Below are 23,211 nucleotides of genomic sequence, written 5' to 3'. Positions count from 1 at the left end.
ATGGGGGACACAGAAAGGCTTTGTGCCCAGGAGCCCCACAGGGCCCTGCTTGGTATCAGGAGATGGTACAGAGCACATCTGGCCAAGAGTTTTGGAATCTGGATTGGGAATTTCCTAGATTTGCAACTGGCACCCTCTGTCAGTAAACGCCAACGTTCACTCCCTAATGGGGATGCCAGCTGGCGAATCGTTTGTTCACCATTTCCTTCCCAGCTAGATACAGAGAATTCTGCAATCATCTTAATAGATCACAAAACTGGGTTACAAAGTGGTTGTATGGCCACTGGAATTAGAAAATCCAGTGGAAAATCCAGCCCTGATGGTAGTTTTTCTATTAATTCATTATAAATAGCTCAAGCCTTATCCAAATTGTGCATTTTAAATCTGGAAGCAAAATTGATAAACTCCTCTCAGAGTCTGGGAACTTAGAATGCACTTTGCTATGCTAAGTCTATATACCAGTTTTAGGCAAAAGAAAAGAATTCTAGCATAGGAAAGGATGGATTCGTGGTTTTACACGCACTTTTTCACAATGTAAGGACAAAATAGTGATTCGTGGTTTTTTTTTAAATTAACTTATTTATTTATGGCTGCGTTGGGTCTTGTTTCTGAGTGGGAGTTTTCTCTAGTTGCGGCCAGCAGGGGTTACTCGTCTTTGTGGTGTGCAGGCTTCTCATTGTGGTGGCTTCTCTTGTTGTGGAGCATGGGCTCTAGGCGCGCGGGCTTCAGCAGTTGTGGCACACGGGCTTCAGTAGTTGTGGTGCATGGGCTTAGCTGCTCCGCGGCATGTGGGATCTTCCTAGACCAGGGTTCAAACCCGTGTCCCCTGCATTGGCAGGCAGATTCTTAACAACTACACCACGAGGGAAGCCCGTCATTTGTGTTTTAAAATGTGGATGTGTAAGCATACACTTCTGTTTTAGCATATCCATATAGCCTGGCTTATACATTACCCTTTTCAAAAATTTATTCATTTATTTGGCTGTGCCGGGTCTTAGTTGCAGCATGCGGGCTCTTTTAGCTGAGGCATACGGGCTCTTAGTTGCGGCAGGTGGACTCTTAGTTGTGGCATGCATGTGGGATCTACTTCCCTGACCAGGGATCAAACCCAGGCCCCCTGCATTGGGAGCACGGAGTCTTAACCACTGGACCACCAGGGAAGTCCCTACATTACCTTCTTATGGAAGTAAACACAAGAAGCTTTATCATCTTTTCATAGAAGGACTAAAGGATATGGGAGGAACAACTTTACTTCCCATTTTATACCTTTCTTTATTATTTGAGTTTTACTACAGGCACTTATTACTTTAATTTTGTTTAAAAAAATAAATTAGCAGATTATTTAGATGAAACGTTTTAATTTTGGAATATTCAAATATTATGGAACATTTCAATTTTCTTTATAGGTTTTGAATTACAAAGTTATTAATATTATCTAAAAGAATAATTTCTAAAAATGTCTTAGTAACCACATTAAAGGCCAAAGACAAAAGTATAGAAAGTATCAGAAGTTTATACAAATTTCCAAATTTTTCTGAGAATAAATGATTTTAGTTATTATGGAAAATAATGGTATTAATAAGTAATTTGAAAACTTTTACATTACAACTATATAATAATGCTTTTGAGAAAGACTTCTTTCAAGAATGAGCTCTGAATAGAGATCTCTTTAACATATGTTAGAGATTTTTTTTAAAAATCCACACAATGGAGAATGGACCTTTATGCCTAGTAAATGAATCCTACTATTTCAGTATTTGATACAAAGTACAATCACTTTTTAAGGTGATCATATTTTACACTAAGCTCTGACATTTTCTATTTACTAGATATCTATACAAAAATACCTTTGGGTCAGGAAAAACACCTTTGGATTACAAAATGTAGCTTGAAAGATGTTATATCAGTTCTGAGTTATGTAACTTTCTGACCTCAAATTATTGCTGTTTTTGGAACTGCACCAAATATATAGTCTTACTAACCTTGAGCAGCTTTGGAATGAAAACGTTAGTGTCACACAAATTCATATTTCAAATGCAATATATAAAGAATTCTATATTCTTTTTTAATGAATTAAGTGTAAATGGGAACACTTGGTATTTATTATTCATTTATTGATTCGACAAATACTTATCAAGCACCTATCATGTCCCATTAAAAGAGCTAAATGTATGAATTCAAAGACACATAAAACAATCCTTGTTCTCAATAAAATCACAATCCAGCTTCTTTACTTTGCAGGAAGGATGAAGTCATCTACTCAAGTAACTCCTCTTGTTAGCTACCTCAACTCTTTAAAGTCAGAAACATTAACATTAAAATCAGAGTAAGGATGATAATTCTTCCCTCTATCCTATATTCTTAAAATTAATTACATCATCTTAATAGTCAGTTTAATACAGAAGCTAAAGTAAAAGAGTCTAGTTAATTCATCTGAGCAGTTATCTTTAAACTACATATTTACAAATAAGATAAAACTACAAAATGTTTCCAGAATATAATTCTATCCTGATATTCATAAACACAAGGCACTCATTGGTGGGCAAGATTGCTATCATTATTATTATTCACATATCATCATTTACCAAAATCCCTTGGCAACTTTGGAGGAATACTTGAAAAGTGACTTTCTATGGTGTATCATTTTAACACAAATGAAATATTATAAATGGTTTTTAAATCTTGATTTTTCAGCTGTTTTCCACATCTAAAGCCTAATATTAAATCAGAGTAATCTTAAAAACAAAAAAAATAGGGCCCAAGGAATAGACTCCACATAGGCAACAAATCTAGGTTTTAATTCTTGCTGTTTGTTGCCTCTGAAATACATTTAAAAGTCAGTTAATTTAAAATACCTTTAATGTCAGTCAAAAGGATAACACCAATTGAAACACCTCACATAAGTATAAAATCACTAGACGATTCAAAATGGCACATAAAACATGTGTAACCTTTCATTGTGAAAATACCTAATCTTATAACAGCACCAGAGTCTGCATTCCTTTAAGAAGAATTTTGTTACCATATTTAATACACCATGATCAATAAGGATGTATGGTAGTAGATCGACTTAAGGTGAGAAGGTAATTAGATGACATACTTTCCCAGGTTCCCACCAGCTCTAAATTCTGTGATAGGAAAGAAATACTAGGTATAGTTTGCCCGGTTATTGTTGATCATTCTTACTCCATCCTAATTCCAACTGTATGACTTTATTATCATGAGCTCCCTAAACTCTGCTAACTCCTTTCTCCAGCCACCTATACTTAAAGGTTTATACTTTCTTTTAGGGTCTCATTTTCTACACTGAATGGACCCATTGCCACAGTGAAGAAAACACCCTCACCCTCTTAAACGAACATATACCCTAGTTGGTATTGGCTCTGGGTATTGTAGTTTTCTTTTTCTTTTCTTTTCTTTTTTTTTTTTTTTGTAGTTTTGAATTGTAAGTAGCTAGAAAAACTGTTCACAGCTTAGCAGTTTTATGGAACAATGTAATCAAGAACATGATAACCACACTCCTTGTATAAAAGATGTAGATGTTGAAAGATAAGATCTGTAACCACAAACTTCACTGCCGCTTTCTGTCTTCTCTGTTATAATACGCTGTGTCGGTTCACCCTTCCATCACCATACCTATCTACGTGGCTGCTGAAAGACCCACAGCTTCTCCTGTTTCTTCTTCTTTTGTTTCAGCCCCTTCACTTACTTTCTCATTCTCCATCTCTGTTTCAACCTCTTCTCCTGTTTCACCTGGAAAAGTAACCAAAAGTGATATTAAGAGATACTTGTTTAGCATTAGCAACAAAGTGCCCCGCAGCTGGTTTCCAAGGGGGGCAGCTCTTGCTTTTTAGGTCTAGACGGTAAGTTTCTCTGGTGGTGTCAAGAAAGGCAATTGCCCTGGGTCTCTCAGATCCTCAGAGTGGCCCATGTCACTTACCATTTCCGAGTCCTGGCGTTTTCTTATATAAAATCAGGATGCAGAATTACCCAAGAAAGACAGTAGAACGTATTACAAATAGAAAGTTCCATTTATATCTAAATCAAAATGTGTTCTATGGGTGCCCAGAAAGCGTCTTGTTTGGTCATTCTGGTGTTTAAAGAAAACAATCATTGAACTTTTAAAGAGTTTAAACATTTAAAAGGCTGGCCATTGCACATACAAATTTTTCCCTAAGAAGTCACTTTGGGCAACACTGGTCCCCATGCTTTGAGTGGAGCCCAGAAGCAGCTGCCTCTTTTGATAGGATTGTGCGCCTGTTCACCAAGGTGCCCGGGGCTTCCCACAGCATTACATGTGCCCCTCACTTCACCCACTGTCATGATCCTAGGCCTTAAAGACTTGAGTTTGCCAACCCTGATCTAACAAATATATACCTTTACTTGCTTCTCCCTTGTTATTCCCAGAGCACTTTTATATACCTTCACTAAAGCACTTACCTCAGTAGACTGTAGTATTTTGTTTAAATTCTGCCTTCTCCCCGCTAGACTGTGAGCCCCTTGAGAACAGGGACTACCCCTTATTCCTGCAGCTAGCAGATGATTAGACACTCAAAAACTGCTGCATTAACTAATGAGAGAATTAAAAAACGGATGAATGTTTCACTTGATTATACTGTAGGGTGAAGCCCAAATTTACCGAAATGTAAATCCTGCCCTAGAAGATTTTTTTTTATTATAACTCCAATAAAGAACAGTATAGATACCATTTGCTTTATACTGGTAAAGTACATTAAAAAAAACACCATTTGCTAAGACGTAGTACATTTCTCTAGTCTTCTAATAAAGATAAAAAGACTATAGGAGGACAGGAGCAGGCTGACAGTAATTTTCCAAGGATAAGAGTGCAAAAAGATGAAAATGACACTCTAAGAGTCATTTGTGTGTTCTTTCATTAAAAAGTCCGTTCCTCCACTGACCATCTTCAATTTGTACCCTCGTGCCATACATGGGGCCTGATGAAGAGTGAACTTGGAAAAATTCAGAAATTTAACATTCCTTCAATATTCCATTTTATTCAACAATGAAGCTCTAGGTTACAAATCTGAACACAGACTATGTTTTAGAAAATTTGTGCCAGAAAGTCAAATGCCTGTTTTTCAAGTATGGAAGCCTTTTTGGTTTGGGTCAAATGAACTTCAGCCACGGAAACAGAAACTAGAGGGACTGCGTCAGCCACCCCTGTCCCCCAGAGATGATCTTTTATGGAGCACACCTAAACTACCTGAATCTGTGACAGCATGACTTTTACCTTCATCGTGTTGGTCCTCTTCGTTAGCATGAATTTTCCTGACCGTTTCCACATTTGCCCCTGTCTCTAGAATTCCTGCTGGATGTTCCATGTTTCCAACTATTCTTTCAGGTTGGATCTGCTCCATGTCTCCTGGACCTTCAGGAGTTTTATGGAGTGAATCATCCTTGACAGCTGTTTCCATAAGCTGACTTCTGTCTGATACTTCTGGTGTTCCATTCTCTCTGGGAATCATCTCTAGAAGTTGGGACTGCTCATCTTCTCCCAATGTTTCTTGAAGTTGCTGCTTTTCAGCTGTTTCCACAAGCTGACTTCCTTCCAATATTTCTGGAGATTCCATCTCCTTGGGAACTGTTTCTGGGAGTTGGGACTGTTCATCCGTCCCCAGAGCTTCTTGAGATTGTGGCTCTCTAGCTGCTTCCAGAGGTGGAATTTTCTCAGCTGTTCCTCGAGGTGTCATCTCTCCGGCAGCTTGTGGATTCTCAGTACCTTCCACGGCTCCAGGAGAGTCCCTCTCTCCCGCTGTCCTCAAAGGTTGACTCTCGGCTTCTGCTCCTAAAGCTTCGGTCTCAGCGTTTCCTTTAAAAGGCTGAGCCTCTGTCACTGCTTCCACGTCCTTCTTTTCTCCTGCTCCTGGAGTATCATCTTTGCCACCTGGCTGAGGTGGCCCAGACTCCTTCAGTCCCTTAAGAGGCTGAGTTTCCTCTGTGGATCCTGGTGGGTCTGCAGCATCCTTTGCCAGGGGCTGTTCATGGAGGGATTTAACACCATTAGCTGTAGACACGGCTGAAATCTTGGGCTTTTCTAGTCGAGGAAGGCTTTCCTTTTGTACCTTGCCATATAACGTAGATTCTCTTCCCAGTGTATGTGGTTTTGGTTGGACAAAGCAGGACTCACTTTCTTCTGTGGTTGAAAAATACATATTTGAAGTTACTTTTTATCATTCATTTGAAAAGAAAAAATACAAATTGTTGTTTCGTTTCTATCCTGAGAAAGCGTATTGCTATCAAGAAGTAGATTTAACAGTTCAAGACAGTCCTGGGTACAGTACAGTTGAGTACAGAGAGGCCATACCATGACCCTAACATTCCCTAAGTCCAATCTCTTTAGTGTTTTCAGCTCAAATACCTAGTCTTAAGCATGAAGGTCCCCCAAAATCACAGGGTTTTTTTCCTGTTTGCTCGTTGGGCACCCTCTCATGACTCCTGTCCCATATTCTAATTCAGTACCCTTTGTCCCCTCATGCTTTTTCCTCTGTCCCACCCTTTCTCCTCCTTAGGCTTAGTAGAAGATTTTATAGCCCAAGAAGTGGTCCTTGGGCTGCTAGAGAGGTCTTACCTTCCCCCTAAAGCAGAATGGCCCTCAGTGAAAGGAAAGGGTCCCATGACAGTGAAGCCCCACTAGGTCAAAACTAAGATGTCTGGGAGAGAAAGTGGCAGGCACAGTCCAGCCTGAGTTTCATTTCATTTGGGGGTCCCGGTTACAAGAGAAATCAAGAGAGAGTTGGGAAACATGCATTTTAATTCTGGCTCTTCCCCCAACTGTGTGACCTTGGGAACTTAGCTCCCAATAATCATGTCTATAAAATGGCAGTGAATCTGTCTCTCCTACCTACGTCAGAGTTGCAAGAGGCATCGTATCACATTAAACAATGAATGCATAAGTGCCCCCTGGAGAGTTTAAGAAAGCAATGTGGCAACATGTTTATACTCTTTGACCCAGTGATCCTACTTCTGGAAATTTACCCTAAAAGCATAAACTTCAGGGAAATGCTCTGGGGGAAAGTATATCATCCCAGTATTCTTTATAACAGCAAAATCTGGAAAACAGCTTGAAAGTCTAATAATTTGGGGGAAAGATCAATAATCCATTGGGTGGAATATTACTGTACCATGCAAAAGATGATTCTGAAGACCATATGCTAAAATAATAAAATAATTATTGTATAATAAGTTAAAAAATCAGCACTCCCAGTTGGGTTAATCAAATAAAATAATGGATATAAAGTGTATATTAGCACAAGGTCTGCTGTGCAATTATGTGCTCAATAAGTTAGCTCTCAATTTTATATACAGTATGATTATAGCAATGTTGATCATTGGAAAGGAGAAAGACAGGAAAAGCAAACAGAGGGGGAGATACTGGAAGAAGATAAACCAGCATGTTAAAATGGGCCTCTAGGTGATGTATTTCCTCTTCTACCTTTTTTCCCCCAAAGATAATTTTTCATCTTTTCTTGTTCTTTTTTTCCCTCAGTTACCCCTGACCCCAGTTATATATGCATATAGTTTAAAGAGTTACCTGCTTATTTAATGTAAGTTAAGATATACAACTAAGGACTTCCCTGGTGGCGCAGTGGTTGAGAATCTGCCTGCCAATGCAGGGGACACGGGTTCGAGCCCTGGTCTGGGAAGATTCCACATGCCGCGGAGCAACTAGGTCCGTGAGCCACAACTACTGAGCCTGCGCGTCTGGAGCCTGTGCTCCGCAACAAGAGAGGCCACGATAATGAGAGGCCCGCGCACCGGTATGAAGAGTGGCCCCCGCTTGCCGCAACCAGAGATAGCCCTTGCACAGAAGCGAAGACCCAACACAGCCAAACATAAATAATGAATAAATTAAAAAAAAAAAAAAAAAAGACATCCCATTTACAAAAAAAAACAAAAAAAACCCCAGATATACAACTAAGACTCAGGTCTCCTCTCTCTTTTCCCCTTCTCTAGGGTCAAATTTAGCTGTCTAGGAGGGATACTTTTTTTTCCTATATCTCTAAGTGAATTGCTACTTCATTATTTTTTAGTTTGGGCACTTCAACTAACTCCCACTATGGAAAATAAAGACTTAGCTCTTTTTTTCCCGCACCTCCATCATCCTTCACCCTCTCCCATTACACATTCACATTTCCTTTCAATTCAGTAATTGCATATTAGTAATGATTTAAAATAGTAATCATGAGACTCCCCAGGTGGTCCAGTGGTTAAAAATCCGCCTTCCAATGCAGGGGACGCGGGTTCGATCCCTGGTCGGGGAACTAAGATCCCACATGCCGTGGGGCAACTTAGCCTGTGCACTCTGGAGCCTGCACGCTGCAATGGAATATCCCGCATGCCGCAACAAAGATCCCACGTGCCGCAACTAAGACCCGATGCAGCCAAATACATGAATAAATAAATATCTTTTAAAAAATAAAAATAAAATACAATAGTAATCATGTTGTAATTTGGGTTATATCAATATTCAGTTATATGTACACATAATGAATATGTCTGCTATGAAGAACTGAGCCATGTAGTAAACTATTACTTGTGTAAACATTTTTTGTTTGTTTGTTTTTTCCCGAGTTAGTAACTGTCATGGATCTTCACGTCCTTAGTTTATGTAATCTCATTACTTCATTTCACTGCCAATTGTTTCTCTTTTTAATACATTTACTCACATCAAATAGTCTCCCACCCTACCTCTGCGACTGTGTGTGAATCCCCCAGTGGAAAGGAATTAGAGCCCGAAGCTGGAGAAGCAGAGTTCAGAGAGGATTTTGTGAGACACAGGACACAGGCTGTGGGCCTGGGGTCCAGAGCTGGGAGGAGGGCTAGCCTTCACCTCCCCCTCCAGCCTCATTATGCACGAAGCCTTCAAATTAATAGCACAGAAGGCAACTTAACAGAAGCAATTTCTCAGGTCTATAAAGAAATTCATTATGACAAGATAATTCATTTAGCTGTCACACAAAGGATGTTTAGGTGATGGCTGCCTTAGGGAATTGACAAGGAAATGTATTATTATGCTAATCACAGATGTCTGACAAATTATATTTTCTGGTAAAATAGTTATTACAGTGTTCAGTACTGTCAGTTAAATGAGACGAATGATTTTCATCCAGCTGTGCCAGCTGTGGGTGCATTCTATTGTCATCATTCTTCTAGAGCAGAAAGCTTGAAGGAAAAAAATGTGTTGACACACCCAAATCATAGCCACTCAATTTTATATTTTGAAAAATATATTATGCTATCAGGCTAAGTCAAGTTTTTTTCCCCTAAAACCAAAAGCTTTGTGAAAATTTATTTATACACACATGGTGTCTTAAGTTTCCAAAGGATCTATCAATTTTTGGCATAACTAGAACATTGATGCCCATGATCAAAGTATCGATTTTCATTCTTATATACTTTTTCTAATCTTACTGGCATACGTGAAGAAGGGAAATGTCCTCAACATATAATATTCTTATACTGCAACCTGAAAATAGTCAACCAAGCTGGGAAATATTACAAAAGAAGTCACTGTCTCTAACATTTTTCTGAGGTAGCCCCAAAAGCTAAAACATCTTTAAAATGATCACCAACAATTAGAGAAAGTGCGAAAAAAGTGTAGTGACACACTCATTTTGTAATTCATGTTGATTAACTGCACTCTGAATTTTGAAATAAATGTATTTCGGAGTTAATAACTCCTCACTAATCACTCAGTAGTTCTTTTTTCTATGTGATAGAAGAGAGTAATCTGCTCTAAAAGGGAGGACAGAGATCTTATGATCTTGAAAATGACACCTCCAATGTACTAGGTTTGAAACCTCATTCTTCCACTTACTAGCCTTGTTAAGCCTCTTTGTGCCTCAGTTTCATCACCTGTAGAGTGGGAAGAGGAGCAGTCGAGCTTTTGTGAGGATTACACGAGTTAATACCTGGAAAACACCAGCACAGCGACTGGCACCCCCTGAACGCCAAGCAAGCCAGCCATGGAAAGCGTTACACTTCACCTGCCAGCCCTAGCAAGGAAGAGACCGTGGTGGACACACAGAAAGGGAAGGTAATTCCATTCATCTTAATACTGGTACCTTTCTCTGAGCCTATTCAGAAAAAAAGAAAGATCAGAGTGAATAAATGAAAAGGGTTGGAAAACAAATGGTTGTTTCAAACCGTCTCTCAGAGAACACAATACTAAAGACTACAGTGACCACAAAACTTCCTTTCTTATGCTACGGAATGTTTTTATCCCCAGCTGCTGAGGGAAGTACAATTTTGGGATCCATCTGGGCTCCTTCCTCTTCAGGTGGAGCAGGGCATTCCAGACTGTTCTGATGTTCAGTGTGACTCCTTATCCCATCATTTACTTAACTGTGCAATCCAGACAAGTTATGAAACTCTCTGGACCTCAGTTTCCTAATCTATCAAATGGGGATATTATCTTTGCCTTTTAGGCTTGTTAGGATCATTGATAATTCTGAGATGATATGTGTGTAATTACTCAACATGGTATGTGACATGAGAAGGTACTCAGTAAACAGGGACGCAGCAAACGGCTCTGCAGGTTTCTCATTGCATGGGGTGTGTCCCGCTGAAGGGGCGAGGGAGAGATGAAGTCCAGCCTGTGTGCACCAGCAAGGTTGCATGCATCAGGGGTGGGAAGGGCAGCTTTTTCTAATTTCATAAAGGTCCTCTGTGGGTTAGCAGTAGCCCTGTCAATAAATTATAGCTAATTCAGCAACAGAAAGAATGAACTGCAACATTAAAGAGCTTGGATAAACAGTCCCCTAAACACTGTAACGTTGTCACTGTTGACCTATAAAATTCTGTTGTTACTAATGGTAAGTTTTAAATCGTGATTGTTGATAGAGAGTGAAGTAGTATTCATGTCAGCCATGATTTGACCGGACTTGACTGGCATTAATACAGGCCACTGTTAGCTTTTATATACACAAATATGCTTCATTCTGTTTGTTGGCTTTGATTTCATTTATTCATCAAGTATTGATCAAGTGCCTACTATATGCCCGCTCTGGGCTAAGCACAAGGGTTACAGCAGTTAACAAGGAAGATCTGGTCCTCGCCATCCTAGACTTTACTGTCTGCAAAGAAATTCAAATAATAGCTACTTCCCTTATTAAGCACAGCTTGGTACCTATGCACGACCTCTTACCCAAAGGTCTCCACACTCTGTCCACATGGTTTTGTGAATCCCCAGGATAACTCCTTGAGGTGGAAGAAGGTTCTACATCATTTCTTCTAGCACTCTAACTTGAAAAGCAGTGAGATCTTTTGTTCACAAACAGGAGACATTCTGTGCCTAATCTGTATTATTATGTAATAAATATTGTGGACAGATGCATTGTTTCCACACCCGAAGCTGTTTAAGGGTGTGACTGTTTTCTGAACCCTACATTTTATCAAATCATACACTGCTCTGGGCCTAATCCTTTGGTGCTCATTATCTCTCTTGATTCTGTTGTAAGTTGATCCCTGCACAAATTTGTTGTGACAGCTGAACTAACAGAACCCTTGTTGCAAGCACCAGTTGTGATAGGCACACAAAGAAATTAAATACTAGGCAACATTACAGAAGGGATTAGAAGCAGAACTAACATACCTGAAATTCACATTATGGTGGAAGCTTTTCTACTCAGTTCATCACCCTAATCAAAAATGAAAAGTTTCTACCCAGCAAGGAGAAAAACTTGAGGTCAATATTTCCTAATCCATGGCTAGGGCATATCAGCCATCCCAAAGACCCCACTGGATTGTCTGCTGAGTTTTCTAGATGATCAATGAGAAACGGCATCCTGGTATTTTCCCTTGCTGCCACCATTTCTAGGTTCTGGTAGCTTTTGAGCTTTGGGAACCAGGGATGCGGCATGAGTCTGCTCTAAGGGAAGAGTCCACTCATCTTCTTCTCATTTTCTTTCTCTGCTTTCTCCTCAATTCCATTCCATCATTTATCCATCCATACAACAAATATTTCTGGAGCTAACAGTGGTGCTATTCTAGCTGTTTTTGCCCTTCTCCCTCGTCAAAGTATGTAAAGATACTGTCCTTATGTGCTTTGGCACAAATGTTAATCCCCAAGGGTGTGTTCTACCAGTCAATAGATGTTAAAAAGGCACTCATTTTGAAGAGAGGTGAACTTACGCAATATCCCGTGTAACTGGAGTATGAAACCATTAGCCAAAAAAACCTACAGAGGACAAATAAAAATCAGACAAACCACCTTTCTTTTTTTAGTAGAACTACCTGAATTTACGTATCTAAAATTAGGTTTTTTTAATAAATTTATTTATTTATTTTATTTTTGGCTGCTTTGGGTCTTCATTGCTGTGCACGGGCTTTCTCTAGTTGCAGCGAGCGGGGGTTACTCTTTGTTGCGGTGCACGGGCTTCTCATTGCGGGGGCTTCTCCTTGCGGTGGCTTCTCTTGTTGCGGAGCACGGGCTCTAGGTGCGCGGAGGATTCAGTAACTGTGGTACGCAAGCTCAGTAGTTGTGACTCGCAGGCTCTAGAGCTCAGGCTCAGTAGTTGTGCCACACGGGCTTAGTTACTCTGCGGCATGTGGGATCTTCCCGGACCAAGGGTCGAACCCGTGTCCCCTGCATTGGCAGGAGGATTCCCAACCATTGCACCACCAGTAAAGTCCCTAAAATTAGTTTTGATATCACAAGGTAAATGCAATAAAGTTTGAAGGTAAATCTAATTTTGAAATTTAACTACAGAGTAACAAGACCATGTAGTTAGAAAGCCACTTCTGGAATACTTGATAAGTACACATGGAGATGGGGGGCTTCTGCCTAGCGGAGAGGCTGACACTGAAGAGCCTCAGAGCCAGTCATCAAACATGGCAAATAGTCACTGCCTTCAGATATGACTTTCTAGTTTCATTTTCTTTGGTTTCTTCTAGACTCCCATAAGATAAACTCTTATTTCAAAAAAGGTATTTTACAGTGATTGCATAAAACATCACTTTAAAAATTATCAACAGTATTTGTACTAAAAAAGGCAAGTTTCATTGACTGATGGTCATTATCGGTACATGGGGATCCAACATTTGAGCAGAAATCCAGTCTACAAAATCAAAGACTCGTCAGTGAACAAGGAAAAAGAGAGAGAAAGTGAAGATTATGTCTCTGATATGCATAAATTGTGACACTTCACCAACCTAAACAGGCCTCGCCCATGATGCTTCACTAGGAACAAGAGTGGCTAAGATTTATTGAGGCACTGTGCCTAGAGCTTTATAGGGATTATCTCATTCAATCTTCCCAACAACTCCACCAGGTAAGTCCATTATTATCTCCATTATATAGTTGAGGAAATACGGCACAGAAAGATTAAGAACATTTATTGGGGAAGGGTGCACAGTTCCGACGGAGTAGCAGAGCTCAGATGTGAGCCAAAGGAAGTGTGATCCTACTTTGAAGATTTAGGTGCTTTAAAGCAAATTGTGGTTCCAGAACCTGCACCATCAGTATTACCTGGGAGGTTTTTGGGTTTTGTTTTAGTGCTGACTCACAGGCCCAAGCCCAGATCCACTGAACCAAAATCAGTATTTTTAATAAGATCCCCAGATAGTTAGCTTATCTATGGCAGCACTCTGGGTTTATCAGGGAAAGCCATGATGGGATTAGTTAGGAGAGACTAAAGTGGATGACAAACACACAGAACTGATGGGTGTGGGTGTCCCGTGTTCTCTGCAGGCATTACTGCCCATCTTTAAACATTGGGTATGGTCTCTGTCCTCATGCTAGCATGCCATGGCAGCACAAGAGATGAGGTGAGTATATTGCTTCAGCAATGAAGCAAGGGCCAGAGCTGATCTAAGTGAGCTCCATACTGGGGAGCAAGAATTTTCTCTAGCTTCCTCATGTCCCAGAACTGGCTGGGCTTGCTAAGCCTCCACCTTGGCTAGGTCAGGACAAAGAGGTCTTCTAATTTCTCATCTGAAATGAAGGTTAATACTTGCTGTGCCTTGCTCTCTAAGAGCTGTGAGCAAGCGGCTCCACCGATGCTCATATTGGTGGCCGTTCTCCCGGCTCAGCCACTGTGTCTGTGCCTCACTCCATCACCGTGCAGAGTACAAAGGTGCCTGTGGCCAAGAGCACGTGTCTGTGCTCAAGAAGGGAGTGTTCCCATTAGCAGTTAGCAAGTCTGTGGCTGGGATGGAATAGTTAAATTTTGCAACAGAGCAGTCAGAGTCACGCCAGACATTTGGACCTCAAGTCTGGGTGGTTAGTGTACCCTGAGAGCCCCCAGAAAAAGCAGCGGGCAGACCAAGTAGGACTGAGAGCCCAGGTCTTTCAGCTGACCGCTGCTACTGCTCTCTCAGGTTAGGGATCCACATGCAATTCAGATGACTTTGCTGTCATGGTTAGTACAGATCACATTAAGGGAAGTGAGGGGGGACTTCCCTGGTGGCGCAGTGGTTAAGAATCCGCCTGCCAATGCAGGGACACGGGTTCGAGTCCTGGTCTGGGAGGATCCCACATGCCGCGGAGCAACTAGGCCCGTGAGCCACAACTACTGAGCCTGCGCGTCTGGAGCCTGTGCTCCACAACAAGAGAGGCCGCGACAGTGAGAGGCCCACGCACCGCGATGAAGAGTGGCCCCCGTTTGCCGCAACTAGAGAAAGCCCTCGCACAGAAACGAAGACCCAACACAGCCATAAATTAAAAAAAAAAAAAAAAAAAAAAAAAATCCGCCTGCCAATGCAGGGACATGGGTTCGAGCCCTGGTCTGGGAAGATCCCACAGGCCGCGGAGCAACTTAGCCCGTGCGCCACAACAAGAGAAGCCACTGCAATGAGAAGCCTGCTCCCCGCAACTAGAGAAAGCCCACGCGCAGCAAGGAAGACCCAACACAGCCAAAAAATAAACAAATTAATAAATTAAGTAAATTTAAAAATAAAGTATGGACTTTGGTTTATAATAATGTATCAAGCTTGGTTCATTTCTTGTGAAAAATGTACCCAACTAATGTAAGATGTTAATAATAGGGGAAAGTGGATGTGGACTATATGGGAGCTTTCTGTACTATCTTCATAATTCTTCTGTAAATCTAAAACTATTCTAAAATCAAGTCTATTTTTTAAAAATTATAGTAGCAAAAGTACAAGAGCAAGTAACCTAGCAAAATAAGCTCGAGAAGCCCTAGAAAAATGTTCATAAAACTTGGGCCATTCGCATAACCACTTTTGTGATTTTTGAATATTTTTGTACCACTTTTGCTATTACTGACAGTATTTTTGTCACTTTCCTTTAACACACTTACTAAAAAGAAAAAAAGATCAGAAAATCAACAAATTCAGATCTAGACCTTGATCTTGAGGGAAAAAACAAAACTTGATCTTGGAAAAGCAATAAAAATTGAGATTTACTAAAATTGATATTAATTGATCATTTTCATTGAGGACTTACTAGACAATATTCCAAGCCAGGGCTCAGCAAATTCTTTTCTGTAAAGGGACTGACAGATAGTAAATATTTTCAGCTTTGCCAGGCATAGGGTCATTATTGCAACTACTCAATTCTGTCATCTGTCATCGTAGTGAGAAAGCAGCCTTAGACGATGTGTAAGTGAATGGGCATGTCTGTGTTACAATAAAACTTTATTTATAAAAACAGGTGGTGGGCTGGTTTGGCCAGCAGGCCAGTTTGCCAGTCCCTGGTGTAGGCAATATTTAGGTTCCATTCCAGGCACACTATAGTATTAACCCATTTATTCCTCAGAACAACTCTATGAAATAGGAACTATTGTTAATCCTATTTTACAGATGACATCACTGAGGCATAAAGAGGTTGTGTGGCTCAAAGTCACACAACTAATAAATGATGCTGAACCAGGATTTAAACCCCGACAGTCAACTCCAGACCCACATTTTAAATTGGAACTCTATACTGTCTCTTAGTTTGTTGAAATTCTCGCTCTCACGTGTGCCCTCCACCTCTCTCTTTCTCTCTCTCTCTCACACACACACACACACACACACAGACACACACACACACACACACACTAATTCAAGGTGTACAGGTGATTATAGCCTCTCATAACCATCTAGTCTGTAGAGGACTTCCCTGGTGGAGCAGTGGTTAAGAATCCGCCTGCCAATGCAGGGGACACGGGTTCGAGCCCTGGTCCCAGAAGACTCCACATGCCGTGGAGCAACTAAGCCCATGTGCCACAACTACTGGGTCTGCATGCTACAACTACTGAAGCCTGAGCGCCTAGAGCCAGTGCTCCACAACAAGAGAAGCCACCTCAATGAGAAACCCGCGCACCACAACGAAGAGTAGCCCCTGCCCGCCACAACTAGAGAAAGCCGAGCGCAGCAACGAAGACCCAATGCAACCAAAAATAAAAATAAATTTAAAAAAAACTAAAAACCATCTAGTCTGTAGAGGCTACTCCAGAGCAAACAAAGGAAAAGGAAATTAGCCAAAGAAACTATGCGGTTCCTATCAGTCTTAGGAAAGTGGAAAAGGATAAGAATAAGGAGGGGAAAAAAGTTCCTTATCATTACCAATGACAGTGAGAAAGAAGCAAGGAGGGCGGTTTGGGGAGGGCATCTCAACAGAGGTCCTCACTGGAATGGCTGAGGGCAAATGTTCTCTCTCAGTAAGAGAAACTACTAGTGAAAGCGATAGAGCAGTTGGAAGGCCTAGCCCAGGGCTTCCCATCTCTTTAATGTCACAGCACGCATAGAATATGGTATTTGTGCAGCACACGGGGCACATGGAGAAAGCTGTACCCGGAGGGCTCGGACCATCCAGACCCTGCCTCCCTAGAGGCTGGGAGGAAGGCTGGCACACTGGATCCCATGCTCACAGGCTGGGAAACTGTGATACATATAATACAGGGACAAGTGTATTTCTGTCACCAAAAATAGACTAGAGCAGCATTAGCTGGGCAAGGCTGAGAAGATAGATGAAGCAGGGCAGTCTGCAAAGGGTGGAATGTTCTCATCCTGCAGGGACCCTTTAGGACTAGGTTTTAAAGAAAAGCTGCTTGTTGGAGAGAGCAGAAAGGGCCTTTTCACTGAGTATAAAGACAAACACACTACAGGCTTGAAAAAGTATTGTCCCCGAATGAGTGTCCTGGTGGAAGGAGCAGACAATTAATTGATAAGAAAAAAAGAATACTTGATTTGATGGTACATCCTTATGACTGTAGGGGAAAGAAGCAGATCGCAAGGGCCTTTCTTTTAGTGAAGAGGAGGCAGGTCTATCACTGACCCCCAGGGGCCTGGCATGGGGGGACCTGGGGGAGAGGAATCTGGAACAGCCACAAAGGAGCAGGCCGAGGCTGGGGGCTCAGGTCGTAGAGGAGGCTTGTTGAGCAGCCTCTTGACCAAGAGTCATTTCAATCTTTAGCCTACGAAGTCAAGTTCATTTTATACTTATCTGTCTTACACGATGTTAATTGGTGCTATTTTGATGTCCACTTTGAATTATACTGTCATGGCCATAGAGTAAATTGTATATAAATGAAATGTGATTTTCGGTGACCTGGAAAATATATAGATAGAGCAGAGATGTCATGATGCTTCTTGCATCTTTTTACATCTTGCCTCTCCTACTTAATGTTCATTTGGACCTGTCACTTATCTAAACGGGCCTAATATGAATTTGCTCATCTCAAAGCAAGTGAAGCCATACAGATTAGAAAGTCGAGAAGTGTTTGGTATGAATAAAGAGCATGTTATCAGGCCTCGGGGGCTTTTGTCTTATTAGAAAAGTCAGGCTGGAGGAGAGGCCCAAGGACTGTTGATTGTGTCGTCTGAGAAAAGAGGGTCATCTCTCTTGGATGTGGGGCTACGGCCACACAGTCACCATGTCACCAGAGCCCAGTGCAGTAGTCCTGGGGACCCTACAGCCCCTTGGGCCCTTCCACGGAGAAGAAAATGGGGTCAGCTGAACTTGACCCCATGACACAGGTTGCCCTTTCTTTTCTCCATCTCCAATGACCACCCTTGTTTCTCAGCATGCTAGCACCACCTGGCTTATTTCACCCACCTTCATAAAGCGTAATGCCTATGGCGTTTTAGCTGTTAAAAACAATGTGAGGTGTTTTGGTTTGGGTTTTTGGGGTCCCCGGCCCCCCCCCCCCGGCAATCTTCATCCTTAAAGGGATGAAGCTCTGACACCCTTGAATACACACAAAAGAATGAACTCTAGCGCCTGATGGCAATTCCCAAGGAAGGGTTTAAGGAATGTGAACAACAGCAATAGCTCCGGGACAGTAAGGAAGCTTCTGAGGCCATCATGATACTTCCCTGACATTAACACTCACTTGGAGAGCTATATTCTGATATTTCACTTTAAAAAAACAAAATAATTACCTGTACTACCTACACTTATATACACCGGGATTCGAAGCCTGGCCAAGTTTGATTTTTTTTTAAAATCAGTTTTGGTGAGCCTTTCAGGAACCCTCACAAGTATTGGTTTTTTATTTTAAACTTGATGTTGTAAAACATTAACACAAAAGGGAAAGAGTGAAAGTGTACATGTGAGCTGGGACGTGCGGCAATCTTACAGAAGAATGATTTCATAGAACACAATAAAGCTTTGTTTTGCTGGATTGATCTTTTCCTGCACGACTAGGAGAGTCTCTTCACAACCCAACCCTGTCTTCTCAAGTCCATCTTGGCCAGTGTTACCTTCCAGTCTATGTTATTCCATGGGTCCTGATGCCTACTCTCCCTCTGCTTTTCTCAGTTGTACTCTCATCCCCCTGAATCCCCATCTCCATCAGTCCATCCATTGACCCAACCACCCCCTCAAGAGATATGGATTGCATTTCTCCTTCATGGACAGCCACATGATGAGTTCTAGCAGAACCAGGACAGGACCCAGATGGAACTGGAGTTTGTGAAAAGAACAAGAGCTTCGGAGGCACACACATTGGGCTTAAGCCCCAGGTCCATCACTTACTAGCTCTGAGACCTTGGGCAAGTTACTTATCCTCCCTAAGCTGCAGTTTTCTAGCTGTACTTGGTGAAACTAAGGCTCTTATGGGGATTACATGAGACATCTGAAACCAACTGGGTGCTCCTACCTTGTCTCCTGATTTCTGCTCCATGCTCATGTTTTGATGAGGTTGAACTAATGTCAAAAGCCTTCAATTTTAGAAAAAGATGTATTATGTTGTTGATGAGAGTGTAATTTGGTACAACCCTTATGGAAAGCATTTAGGCAGTTAGCTCTCAAAATTATAAATGTGCATACCCTTTGACCTAGTAATGCCACTTCTGGGAAATGGTCTTACAGTTATGCTTGCATACTTTCAAAATGATGTATGTGTAAAGGAATTCACTGCAGTCTTGTTTGCAATGGAAAAGACTGGAAACAAATCAAATGTCCCTCACTGGCGGTCTGGGTAAATAAATTACACAACGGATTCTTAAACAAGGGTAAAAAAGGAGAAAGAAGTACTCTATGTTATAGAGAGATTATAGAAAGAGCTCCATATTTTTAGCTGAAAAAACAAGGTAAAGAATAATAGGTATAATACACTATATTTTATGAATAAAGATGGGAGAGGGAAATAATATTGGCAGTGTATAAAGAAACTTTGGAACAATATACAAAAAAAAAAAAAAAACCTAATAAAAGTTTTACCCATGGCTGTGATTGGAACTAAGCAGATGGTGGGGCTAGCGTGGGGGGTATACTTTTCACTGTACGCATTTTTCAAATGTTTTCAATTTTTTGAACCATGTACATAGTTCTTATATTCCATTATAATTAGCTGTATGTAATAATCAGGCCCACCACAAAGACTTACTGAGCATTCTCTGTGCCAAGCTCTACAGGCGACATAAAGACATACAAGACTCAGTCCAGAGACTTCTAGCACTTGAATGAAAGTAATCCCATTTATATAATATGTGTATGCCAGAAAAGCCTATAAAACTCATTTTAATGTTAATGATGTTTGTTCTTCAATTACAAAGGAGAAGTGTTTGTCTACTTAGGACTGAAATGTCACTGTGTGAAAATATTGGTTGATGACTGAAGGTATTTCTACAGTACAAAGATCAATTCACATAACTGTGAAATTCAACCCTCATCCTATTACCTAAGCAGTGTGAACTCCAAGCAGCTAGTGAGAGTTCAGATAAGAACAAACACATGATAACAGCTGTCAGTGGAAATGTACACATTAACCTAGCAATGAATTTGTCAATAATTACCATCTGTTTACTCTGTCCACATTGGTGCTTAAGCTATAAAATCTCAGGAAGAAGTCTGCCAGAAACGGATGGCATTTATATCAGAAAAGAGTGGAACAGTAATCACACCTAGAAGCAGGGGGCTGGTAGCACAGGGAGGAAGGTTTAGATGCCAAAGACCTGGAAACCTTTGGGTCCATTAATGTCTATGAAGTCAACAGAATCTCTGTGTTCAGATTCATCAGCTCCTCAAGGCACTGAAAGGACCAAAAATTGTCCTAATATGTAGACCATGCTTCCATGAACACAAGAAATTCCAAATTCAATCTGTCTAGTTGTCTTTTGGAAAAGAAAAGCCTCTTTCCTCACACATTTCAGGGCATTCAGTAAAAATCTATGTGTGACTACCACGTACCAGGCTCTGTTCTGTACTTTGAGTAGCACTGGTTAATTATTTACACCGGAGGCCAGTCTCTACCTCTGTCCTCATCCCCTCCCCCCCACATCTCTTTCCCTAGTGAGTCATCTTTTGGAGGTGATGGAAAGCAGCTCAGTGGGATTCGGTGTCTGATGGGTCAGAGCAAATGTCTGCACGCAATCAATAGTATGGACTATTCCTATTCAGCCTAACAGCTACCTAACCAGTAGTAACTATCTGATTCGTTGGAGCCCAGAAAATAAGTATTATACCTCCATATTTTAGTGTTACAGGATTTTAGAGCTGTAAGAGATCTTAGAGGTAATCTAGTCCAAGCCATTATTTTATGATGCTTTTGCTTCTAGGCTAATACTGCACTATGTATAACAGTTCTTAAGCCAGTTACAGAAAATTGTTAGGCGGAACTGTACAAACAGAAATCCAGTCTACAGGCTAGTTGATGTATTTTAGCTTTAACTCATGGAGTTCTAAGGTTGATATTGTGAATTTTAAAAGAATCTCTTATGATATGAAGATTATCTGTAGCTCTATGGGAGGGCACAGGAAACTCCTCTGCATCTATGTAGCTGCTGAAAATATCTCTAAGGCTAAATGTCCTCCAAATATTCCTAGTTTAAACTTGGAAGCAAATATAAACTTCATATTTTACTGACTCTTACTTAGGGATAAATATTTTACTTGTGATAATATTTATTATATTTATATCATATTAATATATTATGTGCATGTATTATAATATTTCTATAATAAACTCTATTATAATATTAAATTAAATTTATTAAATTATAATAAATACTCTATTATACTTTACTATATTTCTTTTGTTGTTTGCATAATGGATGACCACACACGTAATGGGGAACCAGAGGGATCTGAGACAAAAACAGGTTTAAATCTAGTTACCACAAACTGGTTTAAGGAGGAAAAGAACAGATAAAAGGTCAAGTTCTAGAATCACAGCACCTGAGTCCCAAGCCCAGCTCTGACTCTCAAGGAGCCCCGCAACCTTGGACAAATTATGTACTCTTCTCTGTAAAATGGGGATGATCATAATACTTAGTCAAAGCATTGTTATAAGGATTAAATGAAGTAGTTCATTCAACAATCATGTGCCAAGCATTGTTAAGCACTGGGGGTACAGTGAGTAAATGCATGTACGGGACATTTAATAACCTTGGACTATTTTTATCTAAAAGCACATAAACACAGGCTTAGGGTTGTACACAGAATTTAAAGAAGTTGTGAGCTACAGAAACAGGGATGAATTATTTATGGGGCCTCCAAGACCATGGAGTTGAAATGCTAATGAACATACAATAGTATCCAATTACAAGAGAGTACTGTCTAACTGAGGGTCAGAAGCAAAATACACCTGTTGATTGATTCGAGATGTGCATTGAGCAATTTATGCAGTGTATTAATTAATTTTCTATGCAACTGGTTGTCACTCGTTTTAACATTTCTTTCAGAACAGCATCCGCGAAAACTTAGACCAGCAATGAAAGCATGAATAAAAAATGAAACGGTGTGACTCATGTGGATGGTTATTTATACTGGCGATAAAATGTTTTTTAAAACAAGGTTACTCATTCTTTTCTGAGAGGATTAAAAAACCCCTTCCATCCGTTGGACACTTTTGTCCCTCCCCAAGAGTAACATTCCCTCCAATCATTTGTTTAACTTTTTTGTTGTCTGTCTCTTCCAACCTCAACCCCCAAGAGTAAGGTCAGTTACGTTGAATACCTTCAGCATCTAGCCAAGCACCTGGCTGTCATACAGTAGACACTTAGAATACGTGTTGAATTTCTATATAGGATTCAGTGAAGACCTCTTTTTTATCACATGCATATTCGTCAAGAAATACTTAAGCCAAGGATAGAGGAAAATGTATCTGGCCTCTTTAAAAGTGCAGGAACCTATTTGATGGAGTGAATGCCCATCTGTAGAGTAATCTGAAATCTCGTACGTTTAAGGGATTAACAGCAGTTATCGTAAATTGAGGCAATTCCGCCTCTGTTTAAGAGAACTCTGTGGCTGACCGCTTTAGGGATTTAAGGCGAGCTCCCCGCGCTCACATCCCCCCAGCAGGGCCTCCCCACGCCTGGGCTCTCGCGGGGGGCAACGTGCGCGGCGGAGAGCACGGGAACCGCCGCATCCTGGGGCACAGCAGCGCCGCTCCGGGTTCCACTCGCATCCTCAGGGAGGAGCTGCCCCCCTGCCGGGCCGCGTGGGCACGAGACGCACCTGACGGACACCCGGGGAGCAAACGACCCGAAGCCCGACGCCCGGGCGTGGGTGGGGCCCGATCCCCTGCTCACCGCTGCGGGGCCTGCTGCCATCGCCGGCCTTGTTGAGGGCGCTGCTGGAGCAGCCCATCGCCGGCAGGAGGGCGCCCGGCGGGCGAGCGCGCCCCCTGTCCCAGCTCCGCGCGGGCTTGGGTCCTTGAGTCCGGATCCCGCGCGAACCGCTGCCTCAGCACCAGTTCCTCCGACTCCGCGCGGCCGCCTCCCGCGGCTGCAGAGCGCAAGCCTGGAAAGGAAAGCGAGCCGCTCGCTGGGGGAAGGAGCCAGGGTGGGGACAGCAAGGAC

General features: G+C 41.5%; 1 protein-coding gene across 1 annotated transcript; it reads right to left on the bottom strand.

Annotated features, from left to right (window-relative positions):
- Window positions 1–1,633: 1,633 nt before the first annotated feature.
- On the bottom strand, window positions 1,634–23,209 carry ERICH5 (glutamate rich 5). Its single transcript, XM_068525606.1, has 3 exons — window positions 22,942–23,209; window positions 5,252–6,154; window positions 1,634–3,753 (listed from the first exon to the last, which is right to left on the bottom strand). Exons 1-3 carry the CDS (start codon window positions 22,997–22,999, stop codon window positions 3,641–3,643), a joined length of 1,074 nt encoding a protein of 357 aa, XP_068381707.1. The 5' UTR covers window positions 23,000–23,209; the 3' UTR covers window positions 1,634–3,640.
- Between the last annotated feature and the right edge of the window lie 2 nt (window positions 23,210–23,211).

Source organism: Eschrichtius robustus, chromosome 17, assembly GCF_028021215.1.
Source record: "Eschrichtius robustus isolate mEscRob2 chromosome 17, mEscRob2.pri, whole genome shotgun sequence".
NCBI lineage: Eukaryota > Metazoa > Chordata > Mammalia > Artiodactyla > Eschrichtiidae > Eschrichtius > Eschrichtius robustus.
The sequence above is the reverse complement of the archived record's forward strand: the minus strand, read 5'-3'. Positions and strand labels throughout refer to the sequence as shown.